The sequence below is a fragment of the Maylandia zebra genome, linkage group LG12, assembly GCF_041146795.1.
Source record: "Maylandia zebra isolate NMK-2024a linkage group LG12, Mzebra_GT3a, whole genome shotgun sequence".
Classification (NCBI taxonomy): Eukaryota; Metazoa; Chordata; class Actinopteri; order Cichliformes; family Cichlidae; genus Maylandia; species Maylandia zebra.
Genome location: NC_135178.1, coordinates 23,604,098 through 23,623,347, shown reverse-complemented (window position 1 = coordinate 23,623,347; position 19,250 = coordinate 23,604,098). Strand labels below are relative to the sequence as shown.

The following is a 19,250-nucleotide window of genomic DNA, read 5'->3' as shown; positions in this document are numbered from 1 at the left end:
TTCAGCATCATCTTCTTCCTCCTGGTGCTGTTCTTTGAAGCCACTAAGGAACTCCTCTAAGGTCACCGTGCCATCCTTGTCGACATCCAGGCGATTGAAAATGCCTTCTGCTTCCTGGGACGAGACGTGGAGTTCTTGGCAAATGGTGTTGAATTCATTTTTTTCAATCCGCCCAGAATTATCCACATCGTAGGCATGAAAGAGAGAGCTCAGGCGCTTTTGTTCCTCCTCACTCTTTTTCTTTGCTGCTGCCATAGTTTTGTTTTTAATTTCTGCAGCAATCTGGCTTTTAGATTTGAAAGCGAGTATTTGCAGATAATAAAAAGAGCGAAAAAAAAGTACTAGAAAAACAGGCAGAGCCTACAGGAGTTTAGCTGTTAGGTAAAGTGAAATTAAATTCAGAGCTGGATTTCCATTTGATAGTTGATAGCCAGTCGTAAGGTTAAACCCCATTGTTGGAAGGAGACGGAGTGCAGCTCCAGGAATAGACTCACTCCTTCTGATATGTTTCTTTTATATCCTCCCCCTCCCGTCTCTCTTTCTTTTTTATAGGCATGCAATACTGATAATAAACTATTTTAGGACCATAAAATGTGGTGTTGCAAATGCTGTTAAACCAAACAGCATCAAGCAAGAATCCTAACAGTGTGGCCAAAATCTGCAAAACCAGCAACTGCATAAAAACAGCACTTTTTTGTGTTTTGCCCTCAAACAAGTTAAAAGTAAACCCTCGGTATTGTCTTATTAAAGTGCCACTGCTGATGTGGTTCCTCCTTTGACTTTGTAACATAGTTGGCCATTCACAGCATATGAATTATGTTTCCTATCTTTGATTATTAGTACTCATTGGAGCTTTTATTGGAAGGCTCTTTAAACCTGGAGTCATACTAGTGCAAAACACACTGCTAGTCCTGCTATGATGATACCAGCAATGCTACACAGGAATGCAAATTATAGAAATTTGAAAGTACTCCTGCATCTTTTATTTTTGCTAATTCCATGTACAATATCATGCCTTTGTAGCCAGACTGTAATCTTTACATTTTAATGTAAAATATAATCAGACATATTATTAAACCCATTGCCCCCATTTCATGTTTTATAAACAGTTTATTAAATCTTAGTATTCTTAGCTTCTGTTTTTAGTTTATTTTTAGTTTATTTGACTCAATTCAGATGAAAAAAACAAGCTCACAGTTTTGCTCTAAGTAGCAGTAACCCACTACACCACTACAAAGTCAGCGGCACATACAAACAAAAGCAGTTTTTTGTTTGTTTTTTTAAAATTTAAGTTGTAAAATACGATGAGATGGGTTTTTACCTAACAACATTAACCTGAGTTAAAAGTAGAAAAACAAGCAGCCTTTTAAAAAATTCCCGCAAAGTTATATAATGACAGAAAATATTTAATGCTTAGACGATACACCCTTCAGATTTCTGCACATCTGATAACAATCTTTAAACGCATGCAGTCAAGCACATATACCGGTATTAAATGCTTTTTAGTCATCCTTGAAAATAGTCCCTCAGACCATGGCAGACCTCATTTAGCCTGTTGCTCATGTAATAGCATAGAAAAATAAAACTAATAATGCTACATACTTGGCTAAATCAACATTTCCCTCTTTGAGTTGTTCAATAAATATTTCGTGGAGATATAACTGTCAGGGTCAGGACAAAGGGGAAACATTAACGGTGCTGTTCACTTCTTTGATCTCGTGTTCAGTGGGTAGATGTGCACAGCCATAGAGATGAAGCACCTTCAGCCTAAAAGGAGACAAACATGGAACCAGATCATAGGTGCCAGCATGCATTTTTCATATTTTGTAACTACAGAAAGACATTTGATTTGGGTATAGATTGCTCCTTTATTCTGCCATGTCACTCACTTATTAGATCACTAGCAGCTGACTTTCATATTTTCGAATAATTTCCACCAATTAGATCATCATTGCATTAATTACTGCAGTGCTGACATGCTTTATTTTCATGGTCAGTTACAGTGTGCTCATGATAAGATGGAAGGAAAGTCTTTTTTTTTGCAACTTTCGTAACTGTCATATGCTACGAAAACATCACAGAGTTTCACACTGCATAATCATGTCTCAGCATGTAATTTGTTTAGTGTGGCACTCATATATGGTTTTACACTCGTATGAACTTCTAAAAGATTGTTCAATTGAATTTAGGAGACAGATACAACATAATGAGCAGAGTGTCAACTCAGGCAGACCCATTAAATGGAGCCCACAGTCCTGTGACATCAGTTGACCTCAGTGCCTGTCCTCAATATTTGATGGCTCAGCTGATATCCTTCTGCACATATTATTAGGACATTTTATAAAAGGTTCACTATTTAAGTTGTCCCAGTCTCCCCGCTACATCCCCGATTCTCCTTTTCGTGTGACACAGCTTCACCAGATGCTACTAGATAAACTACAGTCCATCCAGAAAGTACTTTTTTTTACACATTTGATTGTGTTACAGCCTTATTCTACACACACTGCACATCATTGATAAACATCATTTATATATGAGCTAATTATAATTTTATCCTGTAAAAGGTCATGGGGGGTGAACCTAATGTGTTCGTGTGTGCTACATTTAGAACTACAACATTGGAAAACCTTCGACATTTAAATATGTAGAGAAATGAATAGAAATTGAGTTTGAAAGCGTGTGAAGAGCAGCTACTGCAACCTTCTGAAACACTGTATTGATACGTCCTTGTGTTCATTCTGCTCAGTGGAATTAATGGCAGTACACAGTGACTCTGCATTTTGTGCAGAGAATAAAGAAACATCTTTGAATGTGTGTTTTTACCTCTTGCAATGTTGGCAAAGCTTCAGTATTTTCTTTACGGTGATGTGGCAGAAACTGAGTTTGATGGTATGAAGATGTCTGTTGCAGTAATTTGCTAGCAGAGAAACCCTGGGTCACATCATGCATGCACAACACACACACACACACACACACACACACACACACACACACACACACACACACACACACACACACACAGGTGAGGGTTCACTTGTTCGTCACTGACACTAGCACATTGATCACATGTGGTGAGACGTGCTTTGTACCCTCTGTTTCCGGTGCTGGTGGAGCTGAGATCCAGCTGCTGAAGTCTTGTGCAGCCCAGAGCCAAAGACTGAACACCTGCATCTGTTACTGCTTTACAGCCACTCACATCAACAGCTCTAACTCACACAAACAAAAACCCACATGGATATCATAGATGTTAATTGTTATGTCAAGTATGAAAATATGAATTTAACTTTTTATTTTCTAAAGTAAAACATATTTTTATACAGTTCCTCTGGCCGGTTTCTATTGATAAGAACACTGCTGGCAACGCTTGGTTCTTATTAATTATGTGCACTTTGCTTCCCTTTGCATATGTGTGGATACCTGATACAAGGTGAATATTTGCTGATGCTATGCAGTGTCAGGTCAGTGACTCCAGGACAGGAACTGAAGGACAGACTCTGAAGTTCAATGCAGTTCTGGAGCAAAGTATCAACTATGGCATGAGTGACCTGTTAGCGGCAGGGACTACGTTTAGAGCACTATTAAAGACAGAGCTGCAACTCCATAAACATTCAATGTGTAGATTCAGATTGAGTCACAGAAAACTATCCACCTGTAGTCCTGTGAGATTCAGTGAAATGAGGCTTTTGAGCCGTGCTGTCAACCCAGTGAGGCTGTTTACGGTGATTTTTGGCACTCGTCCGATGTTTAGATGCTGAAGGCCGGAGCACATCTGGATATGAAGACATGCAGAAATGTACAAGGACTTACTTTTTCACATGCTAAATCATGTTTAGTAAATGAAGCTCTGCAGAGCATCATAGTTTTTTTTTTTTATATTAATAGTATGTGTTTTTAACTGTTATATCAAAATTTAGCACCTCATATACTGTCTGTAGCCAGGATGAAGTAAGGAACTGACAGCCAAACACCTCCAACCTGCGCAGGCTAAAAGACAATGTTGTAAACACCAAAAACAACAACATGACAATCTTGATGTGGTGGTTATTTAATGTCCTTCTGATAATCACATCTCATTCTTCACGAGACGAAGTGGTATTTATTTCAAATAATAAAACCATTCGGTGTCCAGGAATTCAAACTAAGTTTAAAATAAGGATTGCGAGGATTAACTAAGGATTATCTGAAACATAAGAGCAGCGTCTTTCGAGGCTTAGACTTGAGAATGTGAGGTGTCAGCCACTACAAGCCGTTATCAGAATAACATTATAATTTTTCTCTTTGATGCAATTCTCACAACTCCTCCAGTTATTAATTCAGTTAAGTCAGAGGTTTCAAGGCCTTTTATACCAGTGGCCACAACAGCCCACTGTGATCTTAAGTGGGCTGGACCGATGAAAATCCCCTTTCTGTCAGTGCAAAGACATTTAATTCCTGCAATATCTCAAAAGAAGAAGAAGTGCAAATTTAACAGTGCCCTGAAATTCTCTGTCTGACAGAGAGACTGTATTTCATGTCTGAAGTGTAATTCATATTTCAACTTGACTAAACTAAAACTCATCTGACAACCACTTGAAGACATCCCCCCAAAAAACCCTTCATGCACGATATTTACAAAGACAGTTTATCCAGAGACAAACATGCACGTGCATTATGGGACACTTTCTAACCCCCACCTAAGCCTACAGTGTAGCATGAGTTACACCACCATTAGCAGTAAATGTGTTAATAGGGAAGGATTCTGACCTGTCTTTGTGTTTCAGGACAAGTTCTTTCAGTGGGGCATCAGTGACTTGACAGCCATTCAGGACAACAGATTTTAGGCTATAGAAGAAGAAACAAAGTTATCCGCCCATGTCAGATTCTTTATCTGGTATTATAACAGAGGTTAAGAAACTGGATGGACTGATTTCAACAAACCCTTGGCATCAGTGGGAAGGGAAACTTAACAGTAATAAAACTCAGGCAAAACCAAACTCATGGAAGTGCGAACATCTACCAGTTGTGGATGGGTGCATAGATGGACAGACCCACAAATATGAAGATATAATATTTTCACCATACAACATGCCCTTCTTACTCTGAGCACAGTAAACAATTCAACATGTAAAACATATTTTTCACTTCACTAAGATAAAAATGACAAGAAGTCAATTATACACAACCTGTGATCAGCACAAAAATCATCCCTTCATCATTTAAAATGATGACATTTTTTGGAGTGAAGGTTTTTACTTTGTTAGAGGTTTAGAGGTTAGGTCAAGGCAGTTAGTGGGAGTTGTTAGGGTCACTGTAACATCCTCCTGTGTGTGTGTGTACTTGTTTAAATGTCTTCATGAGGACCATAAATTGGCCTCTCACTGTATTCATGGGGACCAACAGTCAATGTGGGGACATGAATTTGAAGGCATGCTTAAAATTTTGTATTTAGGTTATGGTTATAATTAGGTCATGGTTACTCAGTAAGCCGTGAAAACAAACATATGTGTGTGTTTACTGACCCTTTTCTGTAATCCGTCAGAGCCTTCACTCCTGTGTCTGTTGCTCCACTCCAGCTTACATCCACACTAGTCACGTGATCACAGCACTGACTAATCACTGACAAAATTTGATCACCATGGAGACCAGGACCAGTACAACTTGTGACCTTGAGTTCCTGAAATGATCGCATGACTTTATATTCACGATATTTGCACTGCTGTCACAAAGTACTGATGTAAGCCGCAAAATATCACATTTTACACACTTTACATCTATGAGACTTGTGACCAGTGATGGAAGATGCATTCAGAGTTTGGGTTTAATAAAAAAGTGGCAGCACAAAAAATAGATAATGAATGTGATTTTTTTTACATAACAGTCAGACACAACTCTAAGTTATTTTCACAGCCTTTCAGCAGAACTTCCAATCCTTCATGCCACCTCTGCATGATTATCATTTAGTTATTTACTCTATTGAATCATATTTTTGTATTACTTTTCTTGTTATTGGATTTTTTTTTTTTTTTACCTTAAGCGAATTCCTACACAGTGAGAAAAACATCTGCAGCCCACTGGAGCAGACAGAGAGGCCACTGCAGCTATACAGAAACAAACTTCGAGGACAACGTCTGCCCACACACAGCAACCACTGGTCAGTTAAAGCCGAGTTTTCAAGCCTTAGATTTTTCCCTTGAAGGAGGAGTAAAACATAAACTTTTGTTTAATGTAAGCAGCTTTTTTGTTCATTCAAAACTCTGAACTGTAGTTTCTATGCATGACTGTGCAGGTCAGTGTAATCATGTGTATGTTTGTTCAGGGAGCAGTAGAGCACACACCAGCTGGAAGCTCTTACATCATGAGAACGTACCATGTGCTGCTACTTGGAAAAGTTTAGAAAATCCCTCTGACATCTGTCCTGTGTTCGATCTGAATTTTAGCAGAATGATACTAAAATCTAGCTGAAGTGTTTACCAAACTACAGGTTCACTCACACAGTGAGTGATCAGATGCCAGTGCATGCAGGCGGTGGCAGACCTGCACCACTATGGATAAATCCCTATGAGGCAGCAGAGACAGGATGAACAGCCACACCTCATCAGGCAAACACAACCAGCGGTCTCTTACAGGGACGCCTGCTGACTAGCAGGTGTAACGACACCACAACATGCAAAACAGAAAGTAGAGGGATTGTTTTAACAAGACACTGTGAAATGTTACAACCAATGTTAAGATTATTACATTAAAACACCAGATAGACTTGGGTTTAAAAAACTGTTTAAAAAAAAGGCTAAAACTATGTGCGCATGTAGTAAAGATTTCCTACCTGGTATTCAAAGGTATTGTCCATAGTGACATCCGTGGCAGAGTCTGTAAGTGTGAATGAAAGTTACACATTGTCAAAGGAGCTTGGAAAGAAAAGCGTCTGGACTTCTTTAAGTCCAGACGCTTTTCTTTCCAAGCTCCTTTGACTACGATGACCTGGATGACTGAGAACCTTCACAGACAAAGTTACACATTATATTCTGATGTAAAAACAGCGCTAATTCTGAGCATTTACTTGGTTAAAAAGTGAAACGCATAAGTAAACATTATATTGGCTTGTTAACCAGAATGTCTGATAAAGAGTGAAATGAATTATACATAAGTTTCAACAGTTGGAGCAAATTTGTCATGTGAGATGTTGGTGACTGAGCTTTCCTTTGGTCTTCTGTTTTTTATAGCACTTTATCATCTTTTTGCAGTTTTGTCTGTAATTTTGATGTCAAGCTTACACTCACATGATGTAAGTCCAGAGTCATCATGATGAAGAGTGTGTGTCTGTACAGGTCGCGGGATCTGATTCAGTTTCTTTGTGTACTTGATTGCTTGTTGATGTCTGCAGGAGACAAAGGGTGAAATTCAACTTCTCATCATCACACACTAGACAAAATTATTTGGCTATTAAAATTAAAATTTGGTTCATATGCCCTTAGATAAGAAGAGAAAAGTGTACATCAGGAGAGCGTAGACGTCTGGGGAAACTTAACAAGTTTTTCTAGTATAAACTTGTTCAAAGGTTATAAACAACTCTCCACACACTAAATTAGCTAACCTTGGAAATCTTTCTCCCAGTGAATTATCAGTGAGGATCCAGCGAGCTCTATCTCCAGCTCTATTTTTTGGATCTTTGAGAATCCTCTGATGGTCTGTACTGTCTGGATGATGTCTAATCCTGTTTTGAAGCAAACCTAACCACAGACACAAGAGGGGGGAAATACATATTAGCAAACTGCTTAAACCTTTTCATCTCAGCATTCCTTGAATTACAGTATTTATTTGTAAAAAGCCCTTGGCACCTTGCTGTAGAGCACTTATGAGTTATAAATAACTCCATGACAGGCTGATTTGTTCTTCCAAGGATAGAAGTGAGGAAATTTAGTTTTTGATAAGAAACAAAAAAGGAATGAAAAGCCAAACGTTAATGTCCAAATGTAAAACTTGATCATCTTTTTTTCTGTCCTGTTTATCTCATAACCTAAGGGTTCATTTCATGACAAAGTGAAAGCATCTTGACACCTTGATAGTAATAATTAGCAATGCCACATTTTTAATCTTTTGAAACAATTTAAACTATAGCATTTTAAAGAAACACCCATCCATCTGTCTTCTTCTACAGATGGATAGATTTGGATGGTCTTGGTTTGACTGGAGCCCTTTCCAGCTGTCATAGGGTGAGGGATGATGAGGTACACTCTGGACAGGTTGCCAGAGACAGTCATTCACACTCATGTTCACATCTAGGGCCAGTTTAGAGTCAGTAATTAGCCTAACCTGCACATAATTGGGCCGTGGGCGAAAGCCAGAGAACAAGGAGAGAACATGCCAGGAGAGACTCCACACAGAAATGCTCCAGTTAGCTGGTGGATTCAAACCCAGGACCTTCTTGCCACCACACCACTGTGCTAACTGGACTGTTATTTATTAGATTTTTCATCTAATTGACTATAGCTTGAAATATTGAACTAATACAGTTTTTTAATATTCTTTTTAAATTCTGTAATTTTGATGTGGATTCACTGGAAAATCCAAATTTTCCAACTATATCTTGTCTTTTAAAGGGTTATAGGAACTGAGTAACAAGACTCAAACATCATGACAAGAGGACTCCATATGAATGGAAACCAAAGTTAACTACCAAAGTAAAACACTAAATTAGTAAGGATAAATAAAACAAGAAAACTCAGTAGTAAGCTTGACATGCAGGAAAGACAGATGGAAAACAGAGGAAAACACTAAAGAAATGATTCATTAAAGTTCAAGCTGTAACTGGAACAAAGAACTAAAGACTCAAAATACTGAGAAAATAAAAGAAGATTAAAAGGAAAATAATAAACAAACTAAAGGCCAAAATACAAGGTCCATAAACTCTAAACTCAGGGTCCAAACACCCCCGGACCATCAACACACGTCGACTGATTGCATACAACATATATAACGATTTCCATACCTGGGTTAGAAACAGGAGCAGCATCCTTCTCCACACAGTACACATCACCTGGCTTGTTCTCATCATTCGAGGCTCTCTCTTCTGCAGTTTCCTTCATAAAAGCTGTAGGTGTTTGCTTCACAGTCAAATTGCTGCAAGATTTTGCACTTCTATATTCGCTAGGAGTTTTCTTGGTGCCATGTGAGCTCCTCTCCTCTGCGCTTTCTGCTGCGGTGGCTCTTTTGCTTCCTGTGTTGTTAACCTGTTTTTTAATCTCAGGATTTGTGATGTAAGAGTTCAGTTCAAAGCAAGACCCCGGACGAGCTTTAACATAATCGCCCATTTCTCCAGATGTCGTCCCCTCTTTCACAGGTGACTCAGGCTTGAAATGCTGGCTTATTCTGAGGTGATTTAGCTGAGCCACACATAGCTGGTACTGCTCATACACACTCAAGTTTAATGACGATTTCAAGGGATGGATAACATGGGAATTAGCTGTTTTTGCCGTCTGCTCAGGTATCATCTCTGGCTCAGCGAGGCTTATTTGACTATGTGTGTGATCTGAACTGGATTCCTGTTCTTTTCTATAATTTCCCTCATTCCTGTCATCTTGTATTTTCTCCTTCTCATTTTCTTCCATCCACTTGTCCTCTTTGCTCCGTACCTTTTGACTTTCTGACACCTCTCTTTTAGCTCCAGCTCTTTTAGAAGTCATGCCACTGAAATTGTTGCTTTCATCTAGCGGTTTTAAGATATTCACTTCACTGTACGCGGAGCTCTTTTTACAAATGGCATTCCTCCCAGATGATGTGGACTCTTTGATCAAGTGTGTTGCAGCATCAGATGTGAATGTGTGGTCCCTTTGATTAGACATGTGAAATCTGTTTGTTCTGCGGTAGTCTTGGCTAGAAATGTGTTTATTGGTGGCATGTTGTTGCTCTGTGCTTTTTATATTTTCAGTTTCAGTATCAGGCCAATTTTCCTCCTGTGTCCCTGGGGAAAAGGAGACTGGACTGTGGAGGTCATATGAAAACTTATAGCTACAGGAGCTGGTTAGATCATTTAAAGATCTGGACTGACAAGTTGTTTTCATACTTGATCCTCCCCCATATACCTCACGAGCACCGGCATCAAAGGAAACTGGATGATGATATTTAGATCCAGATGAATGTTTGGGTGAGATTTTCTTGCTTCCTTTGTTTTTCATATTGTTTATCAAACTGTCAGCTCTGCAGAGTTGATGGCAAATCACTGAACCACTGCAGAGATATCTGTTAGCCCAGTCCAACACATGCCTGAGCTTCTGCTGCTCGCTGAAGAGAGAGTCACTGAGAAGATGAAGGCTCAGCTCCTGGTTGATACTCTGCCTACAGTTCCCAACATCCTCCAGGAGTTCAGACACAGCACCTTTTGTTGTAGTATTTAGATCTGGCATTTGAAAAGACGTCTCTTCTCCAGTTGCATCCATTATTGCATGCTTTAGTATTTCGCCTTCCTGTGTACACCTTAATATGTTCTCTGTAAACGATCAAGTTATTTACATTAATGGCAGAACAGTCCTGTTTATTAGAAGCAAAACAAATGTTTAATGCACACACTATACAGAACATATTGAACACATCAACATACAATACGCTGAAAAAGTCACCCCTCATTTCTTTATATTTTGCTAGGACAATGGGAGATCATGTTCAATGGGGGTCATGTTGAAGAATGAAGTTGTTTCCAATCAAATGCTTTTCAGAAAGTTTTACAAAGTGTATCAAAATTTGATGGCACTTTTCGGCATTCACAGTTTCATCAGTTAAGAAGACATTGTTAATACAACTGCTTGAAATGCACTCCTAAACCATTAAATAGCCTCCACCATGTTTTACTGATGGCTGTAGATACTCACTGTTGTGCATGTTTTCTGACCTCCGTCATACATACTGACAACAGTTTCAACCATGAATGTCAAATCTGGATTCCATCCATTTCCTTCTACCTATCTAGTTCAGGGTAGCAGCTGGGTGGGCGTCTATGCCAGCTTTCATGGGGCAGAGGAAGGATACACCCTGGACAGGTTTCCAATCTATCAAGAGAGAGATAAAATCCACATTTATACTTGTGGTCAGTGTGGAATCATCATTTAATCTAACAGCCAGGGGCAGGCCGGAGCACCTGGAGACGATACGTAGACTTCACAAAGAAAGGCTGGAGAATTCAAACCCAGGATATTCTTGCTCTGAGGTGAAAGTGCTAACTACAGCATTGTGCTACCAAAAATTTAGATTTGTTTCTCCATTAGACTTGTTCCACTGATTTTCAGTCCAGTTCTAGTGTCATTTGGTGTACCTCAGCCTTTTGCCCGTTTACTCTTTTTACAAATGGCTTCTTGATAACCAACCCTCCACTTGTTTGTGAATGTGTGATTGGTCCACTTGGAGTTTTTCTGTTTCCTTTTTTTTATTTAAACGCAAACTGTTTGATATTTTGCAATGACCCTGATGAAGGCCACAAGCCGAAGCGCATTGGTCACCTAATAAAGTTGTTCCCTAATACTTCAAGTGTCGCTGGAGTCTTCACATCATCCAACCTTTCACTGAGACTGTTTCCAATCAGGCTTTGGTGAACAGCAGCTGGATCAACTAAGGGAAAAATACATCTCTCAGATCTTTTGCTTTTTCCTATTTCTTACAGACACAACTTTCAGATACTGTTCATTTTCTGCAGCTAGTTTTTTAAGCCTGCAGTTTCTTCTTTTGTCCTCTGCTTGTCCAGTTTCCTGGTTTTTTTTTTTTTGTTTGTTTTTTTGGGCAGAGACACCGTGCATCAATCAAAAATATGCCAGGTTTTCGGCTAATAGCTTGTTGGGAAATACCTTGTTGGTGCAAATTATACTATCAGACTGCATTATCACACAACCCTGGTTTACTGAAAAAGCGGCCAATGTCAAAAAACCCCAAACCAAATAAAAAAAACTCAAAAGCCTGGAGAACTTTAGATGAAGATAGAAGAAACAAGAAACAAGTGTTGCTCTCCAACATCCACTCTAAGAATTACATGGTTTGGCTATTTTTGCCACAAAAACAACAGCTTTAGTTTGAACCAGTTTAAGAGAATAATCACTCTTACCCAGAACTCTTTCCCGGCTTGTATTTTGATAGTTCCAGCCATGGAAAACATAAGTAGCATCTAAAACACATGAAGCTCAGGCTGCAGTAAAGCTCTGAACACACCCATGGAAGTCTTGTGTTGCTCACACAAATATCACCATAGAGATCTCAACACAAGCTGCAGCAACTCCTTTTTACCACAGGAGGGAGGCAAATCTCTGACAAATTGGGAACATGATTTATTAGGATATTAGCAGGAATAACTCGCACAGTAATAACAACATTTCAATGTATGTTCATCAGGGAGCTTTATTGTGGCAGTATTAACATATAAAACAAACCATGTTTTCTGTTATAACATACAAACATTCAAAATGTTCACTTCACAAAGTTCATAAGGCTTGGTTGTCCCAGTAGAGAGGGGGGGTCATTACTCGAGGGATGGTTTTCCCCTTTTTTTCTGACTCTTCCTAAATCAAATCTCCCAGAGTTTATTATTAAAAGTGACAAAATGACAAAAAAGAAACAACAAAATGACTTGACTAACTGATAAAACAACAAAACAATCAGATTTAACAATAACAATCAAAACAATACAGGGACCGTGCAAGAGATTCTGCTACTACTGTACATGCCCACACAACACTGAAACAATATACAGTTTATTTTGCTCTACCATGTGATGTCCAGTAGTTTTGCATATAGTAGACCTGAGTTCAAATATTTAAAATCTTAAATAAATGAATTAAAACATGTATTAGTGTATTCGGTTGTGTATAGTAGTTTTAAACAATCTGATTTCCAAGTGTTAGTTCAGCGTTCTTGCTGTTAACTTTCCAGATATGTAGACAGGCAGTTAAATTTAAGGTTTGTAAATACTTGACTCATGCCGGTATCTTCTGAATTTGCACTTAGACGTGACATCAAATTGTATGTGATTTTTTTTTACTTTACTATTTTTTTCTTTATCACAGTTTTCTTTATAATTAGGCAACAAAAGTTGTTCTCCCAGTCCATCCTGTATGCTGTTTGTCAATAGCAGAAACCCAAGTTCTGTAGCTAAAAAAAAAGAGCTGAAAGTGGTTCAATTCCCCTTTTCTTAAAGGGTGTTAATGTATAAATGAGCTACAGACTAACATAGTGCTACAGTATCAAATAGACCCCAAAGGCCTTTCTGTTGTTTGCAATGAGTCAGTGGTTGATTCTAATTTTCTAGTTACAAACTAAAGATCTGAGCAAGTTGGAATTAATACTTTACAATTAGTGAGATTAAATTCATTTCTGTGAAGTGAAAGTGAATGAAATCTAGCCTTGCTAATGGCATCAGTGGCTAATATGCTAGCATGCTCTGTTAGCAATGAGGTCTGGCTTTAATGATGTACAAGCACACAGCAAAAGCACAATGTAGCTAACTAGAGGAGCTACTCTTCATCTGATGAGAATATTACTTAAGTTAACACAGTTAGCAACCACCTGTAGTCTATGTTGAGAAGTGAGTGACTAAAATTAAGTCCAAAGATCACTGCAAAGTGGTTTTTGGTTTCAAAAAGATCATCAGTTTCTCCTCTTGGTAAAAACACAGAGAACATGCATTTGTCTATGATGGTTGAGACAGCCAAGCCTGTAATCTACAGTGGATTGCTTTACACAGACAAGACACACAGAGGAAAGAAAGAAAGGAAATCTTTTTCTTTTGCCACAGCTATAAACACAGTATTTACAGATGAAGGGCATGCAACTTGCACTGAGAGGTCAGCAAAAGGAACCAAAAAAGATAGATTCCCTGGTTTAACTGCAGGAAGGTGGAGCACAGAAATAAAGAACCAAGGCCTGCATCTTTAGAGCCGTGAAGAGTCTTTTAATCTGTGGTGAATCTCTTGAGCACTTTGATGCCTGTGCATACACGCTATGAAGACAGAGATTATGGTGATCATTTAGCAGTGCATACAGATCAGCTTTGTTCACTCAAGTGAAGGCATTTAAAAAAAAAAAATCTCAGAATCTGCAGCGTTAGATGCAAACATCTTCATCAGAGTCATTTGGCCCTTTGCTCAGTTTCACCTTTGAAACTCAGTGCATGTGCTGTAGTAGGAAAATAAATGCTTTGTCCTCAAATAAACTTGTTCCTGTTGTTACTGCATATCTGCTATATATGCATAAAGCTTGTTAATGCATAAAGTCCACAGTTACACGACAACACAGCTGATAACATGAGGCAGAATAAATAGAAGAGAATGTGAGGGCTGTGCACTGCAGAAGCCTCTGTAGCAGCTCACTTACAAAGACTACAAGGAGTGGAAAAATCAACTTTAAGTGATGATTTTGTAATAGACCCTCGAGACTGGCTCGAAATTATACTGTGTAGCCATTCCCAGTTTTGATAGTAGTGCAATGAGCATTGAAGTTTATCTATGAAGGCCAAACTGCACGTACAGGCTCTCAGAGAAGGAGTTTTGTGTAGTATTTTAATGAAACTGACATGGATGCATACATTAGTTATGTGAAATTATGCTACAACAACACAGACAGTCAGCCAACATATTAATGTCTAACTTCACCTACAGTGCTTGGTTATTCTAAATAGCAAGACATATGAGATAAAGGTTATGGATAAATTACATGGTGTGTATATGCATGTTTTTTTTTATTAATGACTTTTTAATTTTTTAACATAAACTGCATAAATGCCCTTTCCTGAGAAGTTGATCCAAATCAAACTACATTTCGGACACAACTACATCTGTTTTCATTTGATCTGAAGCCATTTAGCATCACTTTCATTCAGAGTCACTATGTCGTAACAGACAGCCATCGTCACAGGTTCAACCAACAAGTTGATGGCTGTAAGGTCCAAAAAGTAAACTTTTACTTAGTGACACTTTTGAGATCATCTATACAGACAGCACACACACAGAAACCTTGGCTTGCTTTATATTTGACCTCACCTTTTATACTTTCATGGCAGACAAATGTGAATAATTTCTAAAATCCTACACTCTGATCCAGATCAGTTTTCCTGTGTATACATATAGCAGGATGTCACTTCCAATGACTTGAGTTGATCCTAAATTTACACACCAATCAACAACAAGTTACAGTTGTGGTCAGATGTTTACATGCACTCGTCATGAAGGTCATGGCAACTTTGGGCTTTTAATGATTTCCTTGAACTGTTCTTTTCCCAGCATGGAATCAATGTACAGCAGACCGGCTGCACTATTTTGAATGTATTTTGGACTTTGCCTAATCGACACAGGGTGGACACAGGGTGTCGCTTGAATAAATAATAAATAAACTCTACCAGTTCTGCCAAGAATGGTCAGATGTCCAGCTAGAATTACAACAGACATGTTGATGGCTACCAAAAGCATGAGGTCAAGGTGCAACAAGAGATTTTCAACAAAATATTAGTCAGAGTACATCTATATATTTAAGCCTGCATACTTTTGACTTATACTTAAACTATCCCTTTGTGAATTAGAGAAAATCCAAAATAAATTGAAACTCATGCACAAAGTTTGTGTTTTTATAATCATTAAAGATGTATGTTGTAAAATCATTCCACCCTGAAAAAACTGCTCAAAGAAATCATTAAAATCCACAGATTATCATGACATTGATGATGAGTCTATGCAAACACTCACACCTGAAGTGAATAGGGACTGTTTCGCTATGAAACTGTAGGCCTTCGTGTTAATATACTTTGATATCTATCAAGTAAAGCAAATAAAGCAGTGCTGACCTGTCATCCAATATCCTTAGGTCCCAATCTGATCAAGCATTCCCAGTAAACAGAGGATCGTTAATGCTCACTCTCAGAGGATTTTGCCAGTACCTGTGGGGCCTATACAGTGCTAGGAAAGAGGTTTTAGTTTATTTGGTGACTGGTCGGGGTAAATACTTAAGCCAAATCAGAAGTATATATCCATGAACAGAACCTTAAATCTCCTCAAACCAGAATCCCATGATTCACTGTGTCTACAGTGCAACATGATACCTCTGTCTTTGGTCACATCCAAAGATAAATACTCAACATGATGCAACCACAGAAGCTTTTAGAAATGTACTCCAATGACTGTGTCTGTGACCAAACTGCTGATCTTATTCTGCAAGATTAATAACTGCAACTGCAACCGCGCCAATACAATACCTTCATGAGCGGTTTCAGGCCATTACACGCATCACTTGTCCCACAGTGTCGTTGGAGCACACTCTTTTGAGTCAGCCACACCAACCCATCTTTAGTTTCTCCTGAAACTTATGCACAGCTCCCTGTGAAGTAGCACATTGCTGACTAATCAAAAACGAACCTCAATTCCACGATCATTTTCCCTCATAAACTTCCATGTAACCTTTTCTTCCTTTTTTCATACGTTTACCACAGACTCTGTCCACACTGTTTGAAGATGCATGAGCGACCGTAAACTAATGAGCTAACATTTAGTTCAGATGACATTTACACTTTCATCGAAACACATTTTATCAAAGAAAAAAAGCTGAGAGTTTTTCTCCGGCCTTCCTCATCTTTCCAAAATGACATCACGTAATCTGAAACAGTTGTAATCAGTGATCTGTGTAAAAGATTTGTGCTATAGCCTCTGTAGGAAAAAGCCAGGGTGCTACCAAGCCAACAACTGTTGGTGGTAGTCCTAAAAAATAGTTTCTCAACACTCACACCCTGATAAATCTCAGCAAATTCGCTTTTTTTTTTGTAATCTTTTGTAAACTATTAATTTGAAAATAAGCTCAAAGTAGATCCTCTGACTGAAAAATTCCTGAAAGATCTGATCACATAAAAATGTACAAAATGTTAAAAACAAGTTTTTTTAATTGGCATTATTATCAATATCTCTTGTTTTGTTTTGTTTTAAATATATATGTATATATTTATATAATGTACCTCTGACTGTGGATGTTGTTGTTCAGTGACTAATCAATCATAGCTTTCTGCGTCCACCCACTCCGTCATGACTGACAGGCTCTGTTACCAATCAGGTGCTCCAAGGACAGGAACCAATCAGAAAGGTTTGTGGAGAGTCTCCGCATCAACTTATCAGCATCAGGAGTGAACAGCCATTCAAATTTCTTCTTTTTGGGACTTTTTCTATGTCCATTACATCCCTTTCCACAAGTTCCTCCTTGAGCATTACTGTCCTCTATCTTTTCACTTCATCACTATCTGAAGTGTTTATCTTAACAAGTGACTAAATGCTACTATTAAAATCGTATTTCTCTCTTCCAAGCAGCAAATTACGCAGCCAAAGAGGTGAAACAAATGCTCTTGTCCCAGTGTTTTTAACTCATTTTAGGGATCCTGACAGAAATGTAATTGATTTTTTGAATGAAACATCCAACAAGAATTTTGTGAGCCAATAAACTACAGTCTCATTTCATCTCTTTGGCAGACTGGTGTTTTGGCTGAATACTAGATTAAATATAAGATTAAATCACATGTTAAGACATACACTTGGACGTATTTGTTTTCCTCACAGTGCCTCTTCTCTCTGCTCTTTTTCTGAATGTCTTTTCCCTTCTCAGTCTGACCACAGGTTCTCCATGGCCATGCTGATCTTACACAGGATCCAGCGTCGGAGCGGGCAGTAATACTCGTAGTGAAACTGCTCAAACTCCGGTGTCTGCCGGATCTCATGGAGGAAGGACACGTCAATATCTGACTCCAGCAGCAGCAGCAGTGTGGGCACGGTGACGAGCAGGACCCCCATTACCACAGCGACAAAGCGGGCCACGCTCAACACGCAAGCATTGACTCTGTCATTGGATGACAGCAGGCGCAGACTGCTGGTCAGGACTCCGCTCATTCGACTTCTCGCGGCCAGGCGGGTGCGCTCATAGGCCCTGTCTCGCTCCCTCTCGGCCTCCAGCTGGGCCTGGATGTCAGGATCAGCATGGAGCTCCCTAAGCAACCTGGCGGGGCTTTGAACTGGAGAGGAGAAGAGCAAGTCGACTCCTCCCTGGCTGTCGTCCACTGGGGTGGGAAGCATGCTGGCACAGGGACTGGAGAAGAGAGAGAATAAGCAAACCTGAGCCTGAGTTCACCCAATGAATGTTACTAATGTTCAGATTCAGTGTCTGCTGAATGTCCTGAATCTCACTTATGCCTGAGAGATACCTTTTGCTCCTAAAATGTTAAAAACTCTAAAATTTGTCCTTTGCTAGAGAAAATGGGTTGAATTTGGAGTTTTCTTTCCAAAAACCGGCAACTGCATCCATCAAAAACACAACCATCTTTACTGTTTACACCGAACACATGAGCCAGAAAATGATCATTCAGCCGAAAGCAGCTGTTGAGGCTTTTATAATTAAAAAAAGCTGCTTTTGACAGTTTATTATAAAGATTTATTGACCTGTAAGTAAGCTCAGAAATGGTCAGTGTGCCGCTGGCCTCATCGTCTTCCTCCAATTCATGTTCAGCTTTGGGCGTCTGAGGTCGGAGATTTGAGGTTTCCATGGAAACACGAGGCTGCAAGTCATTGCCCGAAGCAGAGTTTCCTGCTTCAGTACTTTGCTGCTCTGCATCTGCAGACCCAGCTGAAGATTTGAGGGGAGACAAGGGGACCGAGTCCTTCACAGCAGCAACACCTGGTGAGGGGGAAACAGAAGTCAAAATATCTTTGTTTTTAATAAACATTCATAATTATTTCACCTTTTATTTACAGAACAGATGATGAGCAGACTTCGATACTTTTTTAAAAAGTGCATTTTCAGCGTTGTGTCTTGCACAGTTCACAGCGGAGCTACAAAAAGCACATTTAGAGTTTGTAACTAAAAGACAGAAGATTATTTTGCTCTCCAATGTGATCTCTCTTTAATGTAAATATGAACAATTTCACACTTTGCAAAGCTTGATGTTTTAAAAGCAGATTATTTGAATAAAGAATATAATAGTTTTAGTCTAAACATATATCGAGAGCTCTGCCTTTATCACCACTTGCTTGACTTTTTCTTAGTATTAGCACACTGTGCAGGATGTAATCGGCCTGCAAAAATCAATATTACTTTGTATGCAGCTGGGAATGGAGACCTCTCAGCTTTGCCTTTTTTGTGTGTGTTGCTGTTGACTACATTGACCACAAGATGGCGTTATTCGCTCACGTAAGGATAAAGCTTCAGACTTGGAAAAACAGCAACCAAGTAATAAATAAATACCCAACTGTGGCATCAACACACAATTTGGTGAAACCATAATA

The 19,250-nt window shown here is 39.0% G+C and overlaps 2 protein-coding genes and 1 long non-coding RNA gene across 6 annotated transcripts in view; all 3 read right to left on the bottom strand.

Moving 5' to 3' along the window:
- Window positions 1-1,345: 1,345 nt before the first annotated feature.
- On the bottom strand, window positions 1,346-6,542 carry LOC101486193 (F-box and leucine-rich repeat protein 13). Its single transcript, XM_004547264.4, has 10 exons — window positions 6,471-6,542; window positions 6,008-6,168; window positions 5,499-5,653; window positions 4,744-4,821; window positions 3,918-3,984; window positions 3,650-3,769; window positions 3,418-3,545; window positions 3,090-3,206; window positions 2,824-2,931; window positions 1,346-1,767 (listed from the first exon to the last, which is right to left on the bottom strand). The coding sequence occupies exons 2-10, from the start codon at window positions 6,038-6,040 to the stop codon at window positions 1,671-1,673; spliced, it is 903 nt and encodes a 300-aa protein (XP_004547321.2). The 5' UTR covers window positions 6,041-6,168; window positions 6,471-6,542; the 3' UTR covers window positions 1,346-1,670.
- Window positions 6,543-9,436: 2,894 nt separating this feature from the next.
- LOC101485047 (uncharacterized) lies at window positions 9,437-12,143 on the bottom strand. The gene is made up of 3 exons (XR_013100996.1): window positions 12,062-12,143; window positions 10,842-11,018; window positions 9,437-10,462 (listed from the first exon to the last, which is right to left on the bottom strand). It is a non-coding gene; the product is annotated as an uncharacterized LOC101485047 (long non-coding RNA).
- A 190-nt stretch (window positions 12,144-12,333) lies between these two features.
- The window catches only part of frmd3 (FERM domain containing 3), a 66,527-nt gene continuing 59,610 nt past the window's right edge, over window positions 12,334-19,250 (bottom strand). For all 4 annotated transcript variants that reach the window (XM_014414423.4, XM_012918073.5, XM_014414425.4 and 1 more), the window contains 2 exons: window positions 18,408-18,642; window positions 12,334-18,057 (listed from right to left, as the gene is read on the bottom strand). In XM_014414423.4, coding sequence (XP_014269909.2) covers window positions 17,577-18,057; window positions 18,408-18,642 — 716 coding nt within the window. In that variant the 3' untranslated portion in view covers window positions 12,334-17,576. The remainder of the gene's footprint in view (window positions 18,058-18,407; window positions 18,643-19,250) is intronic.

Excerpts from the sequence above, each read along its gene's own strand:
- LOC101486193 (XM_004547264.4), bottom strand. The coding sequence starts at position 6,040 with ATGTTTTTCTCACTGTGTAGGAATTCGCTTAAG. Across the intron at positions 5,654-6,007 it reads TGTGTAGGAATTCGCTTAAG|GAACTCAAGGTCACAAGTTG; the intron begins GTAAAAAAAAAA and ends CGATCATTTCAG. Across the intron at positions 3,985-4,743 it reads GTCCTGAAACACAAAGACAG|CCTGCGCAGGTTGGAGGTGT; the intron begins GTCAGAATCCTT and ends ATTGTCTTTTAG.